At 32.7% G+C, this 11871-nt stretch overlaps 1 protein-coding gene across 1 annotated transcript; it reads right to left on the bottom strand.

The window, feature by feature from the left end:
* Positions 1-8577: 8577 nt before the first annotated feature.
* On the bottom strand, positions 8578-11589 carry LOC139517845 (uncharacterized). The gene has a single exon (XM_071309305.1). It carries the CDS (start codon positions 11567-11569, stop codon positions 9203-9205), a length of 2367 nt encoding a protein of 788 aa, XP_071165406.1. The 5' UTR covers positions 11570-11589; the 3' UTR covers positions 8578-9202.
* Between the last annotated feature and the right edge of the window lie 282 nt (positions 11590-11871).

Raw genomic sequence — 11871 nt, forward strand, 5'->3', positions numbered from 1 at the left:
TCCAGGGTTTGTTTTGGAAATTATGCGCATGCGTATAGTTTTCTTGACTTCAAGGGTTTTTAGATTGAATGGTTGCTCTGGATTCTCCACTCAATTAATTAATTTATAACTCATGGGATCTTTTCTATGTATGTCTGCTATTGAAGGTTATTGTTAATGCATAATTTTAAATCATATGCATCATTTAAATTAAAATAAATGTAGTCCTCATCGTAGAACACCCCTTCAGGCGAAATGGAGTTTTCCATATTATCATTTCGAGTTGTCTCCCTGCCAGAAGTAACTTCCGTGGATTCTGAATCAAAACAACACGTTGAGTATTAGCTCCTTTCTTTCAATAAACGTCGTATTATATTAAAAACGATCGCATTTTAAACCGATAAATGTGTACGGAAAGGAGTCATGATCACTGACCCAAAGGAAATTAAATATTTAAAGAGTTAGGAATGGGGTTCCTCCTAGAATTAACGTAGTAAAATAGGTGATAAGATACGAAGTGAAATACCTTCTCTCAGTCTGAGTTTCAGTGACCGCTGTGGAAGTAAACTTGGAATTGATAGTACAAAAATAAAACATAGGCCTGATTACATTGTTCATACACTTTTATCCGTGATTGGCTATTTTGTAACTATTTTAAATGTGCAGATGAATTAGTTTTGAAAATAATATTATCGAGCTACATCATACATGTATACACGTGTCAATGAAACAACGGCAATCGTATCCCTCAGAGCAATCTGCTCTTTGATTTTTTCCCGCTTTTTAGCTCACCTGGCCCGAAGTAAAATTGTTTATCAGGTCAAGATCTATCTGCCATGGAATTTTCAGATGAATCGGACAACCCGTTGTTGGGTTGCTGCCCCTGAATCGGTAATTTTAAGGAAATTTTTCTGTTTTTAGTGGAAGAAGACGTCAAGTCTTCTGAAGACTTAAGGGGCTGACCATTGGCATTGAGTCTCCGTATGCCGCATTCATTTCGTGTATTACAATTTCAAAACAACTTAGATTCCTGACACCGATTTTTACACATGATTAGGCATCTGAATCATTTAATTTGTAAATTATGATTGTAAAACAATCACTATCGTAAATATGACCCTTTTATTTATGTAAATTATTAGATTTCATCTCATCCACATGAACGTTATTTGTTTACTTGTAACAGGATGTTTTAACTGTAGATATTTGTATTACGCATGCGTGAATTTGGTATCGGGACAACTCGCCCTGTTTACAAGTTCGCCCTTGAAGTTACGAATTTGCAATCCTGCAGACAAGAAGATTTTGTTTTTATATAAATAAAAAGGATATATAAAGTGTTGTCTTTATTCATGGTTTTCCTTTGTCATGTGAATTAGATGCCCTTCGTAACATACATGTGAACCTCCCGTTTAGGAGAAAAAACTCCTGTGTATGAAATTTTTCAGACGCCATATTTCATCATTTCTTACTACTGTACGGGTGTAATTGACACCTGTGTTAAATTTTACCTGAACATCAATGAAGATGTATAATTATATGGCTTCACTTGACAGCTTGGGTGTCAAACATACTGGTAATCAACGATGTTTACCTCCGGCTAACTGCCGTTTTGTTATCAAAACGATGTGTATTGGGAATATTGAAATACTTTTTTGTTACTTCCCTTTGTTTTATCCTGTTTTCAGTTATTTTGCTTTTAAAAATGTAAATTGTAAAAAGACTATAAATGATTAATATTTTAATCAAATAATCATAAAAGGATGTTGATTAAATGAATTTAAATGATTTTGGACAAATAAAAAAATTAAAATTTATAAATTATTTTAGCAATCTAGACCTCCTTTCAAGGATTAAATTGAAGTTTATATCACAATTTTGTTTTCAACTGTATGTTTTTTGAATTAATTTACGATGTTGCAAATATACATGTGGAGCTTATTTCTTTCTTATTTGTCTATACATTTACAAATGATAAGGAGATGAAGACATGAACAAAAATATATACAGATAAGATATATAAATATAATGATTCATTTGCTAGCAGTGAACAATCATTTGTCAAAAACAAAACAAAACAAAACAAGAAACAGATTCTTCTTATTATTTTATTTTATTCAAATAGAGAGGCAATAATGGAACTATAAACATTACAATTTGATGGAAATTTGAAGAAAAAACACAATTTCTACATCATTTGGTTACATTTATGACAAAATTTATGTCGATAAAAAAACAAGATGTTTTGACCATTCAGTACTTAACCCTTTCCTCCATAATGACGCTTTTTGACGCCACCCCCTTTACTCCATAATGACGCCTTTTGACGCCTGTGTAGTACCTCAGTTGAAACACTTTGACTACAAAGTGTCTGCAGTAGACTCAATAAAATTTGTATCCAATATGAAAAGGAATATCATAGGAATATTCTACTTAAATTTTTTTAATGAAATATTTGTTTTTTGCAATGCATTTTAATACTTTAAAGCCTATTTTCAGCATTTTATTGAAAAATTCTATTTTGTGTTCATTTTTTACAGTGGGTTGTGATGATCTTCCAGTTAGGTTACCCTCATTTGGAGTGTTGTTCCCAACCTGTTAAAGGTCCATCTTTGTGCATAATTCAAAATTTGAAATTTCAACAAGCATCTAATATTCTTAATCTGGAAAATAAACCCTGGTCTGCTAGCTTCATGTATATTTTTTCTACCGATTTAATATATAACTAGAATCATGCAAACAGACTTAAGGAAAAGGCATGTAAGTTCATCATACAAATATGACACTTTTTCTAGACAATCCAGATCTTGCAAAATACGTCGCTAAAAATTGTAACCTTTAAAATTGTTGTGCAGTAAAAACCCATATGGGAACTTTCAAAAGTTGGCAGGTATGTAACAAGTCTTACTATTTTTATGCTCCATTTATGGGCAATATGTTTTCTAGTCTGTCCGTCCGTCCTGCTTCTGGTTATAAAGTTTATGGTCGAGGTAGTTTTTGATGAAGTTGAAATCCAATCAACTTGAAACTTAGTACACATGTGTTCCTCTTGATATGATCTTCTTAATTACTGCCAAATTAAAGATTTTACCTAATTTTCATAGTCAACTGAACATAGAAAATGATTGTACGGATGGGAAATCCATGTACTTATGACCTTTTCTTGTTTGAAGAAAAAAAATACATTTTAACGATAATGGAACAAAGCAGCCTGGGTAAGTGGGGCTGCTTTTATTGTAATTCAAGTTACCTTTTATTCACCTTCTTCCACTTCAGAGCTATCAGCTCTTTGATTGGTTATTATCTCGAATATTATTATCGATAGAGATAAACTGTAAACAGCAATAATGTTCAGCAAAGTACGATTTACAAATAAGTCAGCATGACTGAAATGGTCAATTGACCCCCTAAGGAATTATAGTCCTTTATAGTCAATTTTTAACAATTTTCATAAAATTTGTAAATTTTTATTAACATTTTCCACTGAAACTACTGGGCCAAGTTCATTATAGATAGAGATAATTGTAAGCAGCAAGACTGTTCAGTAAAGTAAGATGTACAAACACATCACCATCACCAAAACACAATTTTGTCATGAATCCATCTGTGTCCTTTGTTTAATATGCACATAGACGAAGGTGAGCGACACAGGCTCTTAAGAGCCTCTTGTTTTGGTTTTAGTACCAAATTTAACAACAACAAAATACGGGCTGTCATACTATTGTCCTGACATGTAAATTTTTTGCAGTTTTTAAATCAATTGCAGAAATTTACAAAGAAAAAAGAATATTTCAGACTTGATGACATGTAAATGTAGCATATAAGATTATGAGTTAAAACACAAAATTTCATACCTTCGTACGTGGAGTAATTCTGCATAGGGGAAATTCTTTAAGTGAATAGAAATAAAAATATGACTTTAAAATAAATGCATGAAATGAGGTTAATTTGTTAAATTTAAATGATAAATATGATAGAATTATTTATTTTACTTTGTTGAATGTTACCCTCATTCCAGATTCTAAATAGAATTAATGAATGGAGTATAAAGTCAATATAAGATAATATTTAAATGGATAATTTGTAAGAGTTGATTTATCCAAGATCAACAAGATCAAAGAGGTATATGTTGTTATTGATAACAGCTTGTTTAAAGGTATACATAGTACAAAAATGTATATATACATGTATATGTTAAGAAATTGAGGGTTCTTCCTTTGTAAGTTTATATCCATTTACAGTTGAAGGGGAGTTTTCCTTATATGTTCAAGATGTTGATGCTGTTCATTCTATTTTACTAAACCTTTGTTTGCTACAGCTATGAAGATAAGGATGTTAATTTAAGATGTATATATATATACAGAGCAGCTTACAACATGTACAATGCAATAGGAATTGAATGATTTCTTGACTATTGTAACATAAATTGGATTTTTTTCCTTTGATGTTTTTATGAAATAATTTACTTAAAAAGTGTGGTGAGGGAAAACCATGGTATATTATATGCAAATTTATGTTGTACCATACTTTGCTAATTAAATATGCAACTCGACTAGAATCCAAAGGAAAAAAGGCGGAGCTTTAGCCATGGTATACATTTTGTAACATATTCATGTTCATGTTATTCCATGGCTGAAGCTCCACCTTTCTTTTTTTTTTTTAAATGTATCCGCCTCTAAAATATTTAGGAAGCTGTAAAACATACTAAAAGGTCAAGATCTTCATTTGTTTTCATTTTATAAGAAAAGGCAATAAATTATGTGTACCACATTTCAAGAAACCCTTTTCAAACTATATAGGATTGTTACGAATTTCCTTAATTTTGGAAACAATTACTAAGTGTTTCTTCTTTCAGTTTTGAAAAAAATAAAATGTAAAACTATCATTTCCTTTGCGAAAATGCAATTAAATTTCGATTTAAAAAGGGGGGTATCTATACAAAAAGGAATAAATATCGGCTACAAATATCTGTGAAAAAACATGATAAGGGGACGTACACTATCTACGCCCCTGGATCCGCCACCGTTAAAATATTGTTTTATCATTAAAATTGTGTTTTAATAAATAATCTAATAAAATAACGGAAGAAAAGCATTTTTCAATTAGATGAAAATTCTGTAAAATATGATTAATTTGTATGATACATTGAAAACAAAAAAAAAACCAATTCTTACCGTCATTAGAATAATTATTTAATCCTTGTCGTGGAATCCGACATTTTTGTTTACCTCAGTCTGATGACATTATGAAATTACCTGCGCCTACAATCATACACGGGGCGCAAAACTAAATCCGACATTTTCTTTACTTTCTGCAAATTCAGGGGTTCTATTATATGAAATATACAGACGATCATACACAAAGCGCAAAAGTGACTGGCTTGCGCGAGCTTCCATTTCATTGGATAAAACTGTAACGTGATCAATTTCCAGTCTTGAAGCTGTCAATCATTTTATTTATATTACAAATTTTATATACCATGTGTCTTACTCATTAACATATTTAAACAAACGAACCCGAAGGATAACCATGGTATATATAGTACTTAAAATATGCTAGAAGTGACAGTTCTTGAATTTTAAGGAAATATGCAAAGAAAGCACTGCAAGTTCCTCAGCAAAGCTGTTTCTGACTTGCATGTACATCATGTACTTTAAAAATTTATAGAAAAGGACATCTTGAATTAAAGCCTGCTGTCAAAATTTATTTAAATTGATGCCTCATGAACTTGAATTGCTTTGTTTGCACCTGTTTAATGATTTGTTTCTGTGCCTCACACAACTAGAGACACGAAAGAGCATTTAATGTTTAATGATTTGTTTCTGTGCCTCACACAACTAGAGACACGAAAAAGCATTTAATGTTTAATGTTTTGTTTCTGTGCCTCACACAACTAGAGACATGAAAGAGCATTTAATGTTTAATGTTTTGTTTCTGTGCCTCACACAACTAGAGACAGGAAAGAGCATTTAATGTTAAATGATTTGTTTCTGTGTCTCACACAACTAGAGACACGAAAGAGCATTTAATGTTAAATGATTTGTTTCTGTGCCTCACACAACTAGAGACACGAAAGAGCATTTAATGTTTAATGATTTGTTTCTGTGCCTCACACAACTAGAGACACGAAAGAGCATTTAATGTTTAATGATTTGTTTCTGTGCCTCACACAACTAGAGACACGAAAGAGCATTTAATGTTTAATGATTTGTTTCTGTGCCTCACACAACTAGAGACAGGAAAGAGCATTTAATGTTTAATGTTTTGTTTCTGTGCCTCACACAACTAGAGACACGAAAGAGCATTTAATGTTTAATGATTTGTTTCTGTGTCTCACACAACTAGAGACATGAAAGAGCATTTAATGTTTAATGATTTGTTTCTGTGCCTCACACAACTAGAGACACGAAAGAGCATTTAATGTTTAATGATTTGTTTCTGTGCCTCACACAACTAGAGACACGAAAGAGCATTTAATGTTTAATGATTTGTTTCTGTGCCTCACACAACTAGAGACAGGAAAGAGCATTTAATGTTTAATGTTTTGTTTCTGTGCCTCACACAACTAGAGACACGAAAGAGCATTTAATGTTTAATGATTTGTTTCTGTGCCTCACACAACTAGAGACACGAAAGAGCATTTAATGTTTAATGTTTTGTTTCTGTGCCTCACACAACTAGAGACATGAAAGAGCATTTAATGTTTAATGTTTTGTTTCTGTGCCTCACACAACTAGAGACAGGAAAGAGCATTTAATGTTAAATGATTTGTTTCTGTGTCTCACACAACTAGAGACACGAAAGAGCATTTAATGTTTAATGATTTGTTTCTGTGTCTCACACAACTAGAGACATGAAAGAGCATTTAATGTTTAATGATTTGTTTCTGTGCCTCACACAACTAGAGACACGAAAGAGCATTTAATGTTTAATGATTTGTTTCTGTGCCTCACACAACTAGAGACACGAAAGAGCATTTAATGTTTAATGATTTGTTTCTGTGCCTCACACAACTAGAGACAGGAAAGAGCATTTAATGTTTAATGTTTTGTTTCTGTGCCTCACACAACTAGAGACACGAAAGAGCATTTAATGTTTAATGATTTGTTTCTGTGCCTCACACAACTAGAGACACGAAAGAGCATTTAATGTTTAATGTTTTGTTTCTGTGCCTCACACAACTAGAGACACGAAAGAGCATTTAATGTTTAATGTTTTGTTTCTGTGCCTCACACAACTAGAGACACGAAAGAGCATTTAATGTTTAATGATTTGTTTCTGTGCCTCACACAACTAGAGACACGAAAGAGCATTTAATGTTTAATGATTTGTTTCTGTGCCTCACACAACTAGAGACACGAAAGAGCATTTAATGTTTAATGATTTGTTTCTGTGCCTCACACAACTAGAGACACGAAAGAGCATTTAATGTTTAATGTTTTGTTTCTGTGCCTCACACAACTAGAGACACGAAAGAGCATTTAATGTTTAATGTTTTGTTTCTGTGCCTCACACAACTAGAGACACGAAAGAGCATTTAATGTTTAATGTTTTGTTTCTGTGCCTCACACAACTAGAGACAAGAAAGAGCATTTAATGTTTAATGTTTTGTTTCTGTGCCTCACACAACTAGAGACATGAAAGAGCATTTAATGTTTAATGATTTGTTTCTGTGCCTCACACAACTAGAGACACGAAAGAGCATTTAATGTTTAATGATTTGTTTCTGTGCCTCACACAACTAGAGACATGAAAGAGCATTTAATGTTTAATGATTTGTTTCTGTGCCTCACACAACTAGAGACACGAAAGAGCATTTAATGTTTAATGTTTTGTTTCTGTGCCTCACACAACTAGAGACATGAAAGAGCATTTAATGTTTAATGATTTGTTTCTGTGCCTCACACAACTAGAGACACGAAAGAGCATTTAATGTTTAATGATTTGTTTCTGTGCCTCACACAACTAGAGACATGAAAAAGCATTTAATGTTTAATGTTTTGTTTCTGTGCCTCACACAACTAGAGACATGAAAGAGCATTTGGTATATCCACATTCCTCATCATAGGCAAAAATAAAATTCATGACACAAATCTTTATTTTGTTGATCTTGTATAGCTTATCATTTAGTCCGTTTAGTTTCTCTCTATCTTATTAGTTTGTGCTCAAAACACAAAAAAGGGTAAAAAAAATCCTAAATTAAGGGCTATCACTTCTATCATGTCTATAAAGAGTGACAGTATACTAACTATATCAGCACTTTAGACTTGTTAATAGGTCTTGTCCTGGTAATGACTTATACGACCACAAAAATTAAAAAAATTATGTTGATATATTGGTATCACTTCGTTCGTAGACGGATGGTTTCCAGAAATTAACTATATTTCTCAAAATTTTTCTCAAAATTTCAGATATCAGAAAATTAAAAAGAAAATTTCGTTGGGTTAATGCCACAACCAAATAACTGAAAATATAGCATTTTTCAGACGGCATGTTTTTAAGTTTTATGGGTACTTTAAAAGTTATTACATGTAAATAAATGATTTTGTATTTCAGTTTCAATGTTTACTAACAAATTATCAAATACATAAGAACAAAATAAGTAAGACAATTGATTTATTGCTTCAAATTGATTGAGACATAATAAAACATAGTATAACATTGAAAACACAATTGCCAAAACCAAGTTACGGGTGATACAGTATTGATGCAATTAAATATCCATGTTTAAAAATATGGTATGATAGTACCATAACACGGTAAGTACCATTATGACCTTTTGGCTGTTACGTTAAATATGAAAAAAATGCTGGTAGTAGTGCCTTAATCATTTAACAGAAGATAATTGTTTTTGACATATCAAAATTTATCTTATCAAACAATAATTTGTATGACAGAATACAATAACAGGCATTATGTTTTTTTGGCATTACAAACAAATTTGTTTATTTTTTACAAAATATGCCATAACCTGTTATAAAGAAATAACTTATGTTGGCAATTAAAATTTATCATTATTTTATCTTAAAAATAAAGACCACAACGCAATATCCAATATAAGATAATCAATTAATGAATTGAAACAAACATCATTATTGATATATTGATAGAAATATCGTTAAACAATATGTAAATTTGTAAGATATTTTTGTAAGAATTACTGAATTGACTATATTGATCAGAATTTTTAAAATGTTAAAGCTTGAAGCATATATGCAATCTATCACTCTTGTTCTGAGTCCTGTTCTTCTTCCTCTACATCCGGGTCCGGTAGATTATCAGGAACCTCTCCATTGGCAGGAAGATCTTTGTAAAATTTGTGATACTCAGCGGGAATAACCTTGGTTTTGCAAAGGTTAAGAAGATCCTTCTTCTTTGCCAATGTAATTGGTTGCTTTCCTTTGTATTTTCTTGGCAATTCGTGTCCTTTAATACTTGTTACAGGAACTCCATTTTTGTCAAGCTCGATGATCCTCAATCTTCTGAAGTCTTCGTCAAATGTATGCTTAAATAATATATGTTGAGGTTCCTGTTTGGAATATCGTAGCCATTTGATTTTCAGCCAGTTGACCTTTTCACCGTTGGCATCCACCTTGCTGTAGGTAAGTGTTGTCTTTTGGAGCTTTTTGAAATCGTAGATATCCTCATGTTGTATAGGTACAACCGAGTACGGATTAGTCCTCCTCGCCATCCTGACAACTGTTGCCCACTGGCTTGGGATGTAAATCTCAGTTTTTTTCTTCGCAAACTCGATTGCTGAATGCATGCTGTCGCATTCCATCTGGGTGTGTCCGCTTTCTAGGAACTTGTGGTCAATTATATCTATGTTTGGAAGATTGATGACAGCATGCATTAAGCCAGTTGCAGTAAACTGATTTCTATTTTGCCCTGCACATGCATCTGAGTAGAGAATTACATTCTTGATATTGGCTGTGAGAGACAACAGTTGCAGATATAAACAGGTTGTGATTTCACAGGCTCCACGTTTACCCTCTACCTCTGACCATAAGTAGCAAGTTGCATTTTTGGTACCTAAGTTATAAACTGACAGATTATAACAATTCAGTTTCCTCATGTAGTAGATTTGGCTGACTAAGGAACAAGGTGTTTGTAATACAGCCTGTAAGTCAAAAGTTGCTACAAAGGTATCATTAGTTGTTTTAGATTTATCTTTGTCTTTCTTCTTTTCCTCTCTCGCTCTCATCTTCATCTGTTGGTGCTCATAATACTTCTTCTTTTCGTTTTCTGAAATAGATGCATCTGCAATACCTCTGTCATAAGTAACACAAATATTACATTGGTCCTTTTTGGGAACATGAAATGAGAAATTGTACTCTTCGTTGAATGTTTTTCTGTATATTGTTAAACTAACTAATTGGTTTTGTGGAGTTGACTCTTTGTAGTAATCAAGATAAAGCTGATACATCCTGGGTACGTTCAACTCTGCTCCTAGATATCTTCTGTTGGAAGACTTCCTAGTGTAGTGCCCTTCGACAGCAGGAAAAGACTCAATATGACTTCTCACCTTCTGTAAATATTCTGATTTGGTTTTATTGTGGGGTGTGTGTTTACCTCGTTTGTCAGCGCCAATAAATACTCCACCTGACTCATTTTGCATGGCATTGTCAATGTAAGCATCGCCAACATCTAATGTTTTCTTAAAGTACATTTTGCAAACTACTGTCTTCGTACCTCCAATATCAAAGAAATATGATCGATGAATATTTCTTTTTCTCTTTTGTGTGATATCATTGTTTGGGTCGATGTACTTTCTTGTTTGTTTTTCTTCTACTCTTGATATGATGAAATCCTTTTTCCTTTCGTACGATTCCAGGGACCAAAATAAATCAAATATTTTCTGTCTGTTTTCTTCAGTAATTTTCTGGCTACATTTGAATTTACACTTGCTGCAATCTACAGATTTAACCACCTTTTGATGTACAGGCTTCCCTCTTTGTGACACATATTCTTTCCCAGACATTCGCAACTTCTTTCGTATGTTCTTTTTCCATTCATCTGGAGTAGCTTTTCTTTTTCTATAGAGTTTCTTTTTAGGAGGTGTCATAAACGTATGCGATTTTCGTAGAGGAGTTCCTCTTGGCCGCCCAACCTTTTTCCTAGTCTTTGAAGGAGTAATTGGTTGTTGGTCTGTTATATTTTCAATTGCATCATTCTGTACGTCATTTTGGTCTTTCTCTGCATGTTTGTTGCATGGCTGCTCCTGGCTTGCCTGTGAACTATTCTTGACACATCCATCATAATGAGATGGAATTGAGTGATCTTCTGATGTTATGTAGGAAAGAAAAATAAAACTTGATTGGTCAGACTCACATAAAGTTGGTGTTATATCTATCACTGGTTTCTGGGAAAGACTTGTGAAGATTTTGATTGGCTTCCTACTCCAATTAGAAAGAGCAAGTGGCAAAAGGTCAGCTGCTCGATTTGTCCATTTCCCACTACATTTGAGCTCTTCAACTTCTGTGCGAAAATCGATCCAAATCATATCTTCTTCAAATGATTCATTTGTTTCGTTATTTGAGAAAAAAACAACATATTCATTAGCGTTGTCTATAATATGTCCACATAACATTCCTCTTAATTCATTCTCATCTTTAACATACGCACTAGTAACCCGAATTTAGCTTGAACGGACAAAAACGTGTTAACGATATTTAAATGAGATTAATCGTCATTTGATAAAGCTTGACAAAAATTAAAAATTATTTTTAATTCATTTCAATTCATTTCAATTCATTTTAACGTCAGTCAAATAGATTTCTTTGCAGTCAATCAATTGAAATCAAGTTGATGGTAATGTACGTCAAACTAATAGGCCACGCCCCCGTTAAACTATTTCAAACTGGCATCAATTCGTTTTAAACATTGTTGAGA

Source organism: Mytilus edulis, chromosome 3, assembly GCF_963676685.1.
Source record: "Mytilus edulis chromosome 3, xbMytEdul2.2, whole genome shotgun sequence".
In the NCBI taxonomy this organism is placed as follows: domain Eukaryota; kingdom Metazoa; phylum Mollusca; class Bivalvia; order Mytilida; family Mytilidae; genus Mytilus; species Mytilus edulis.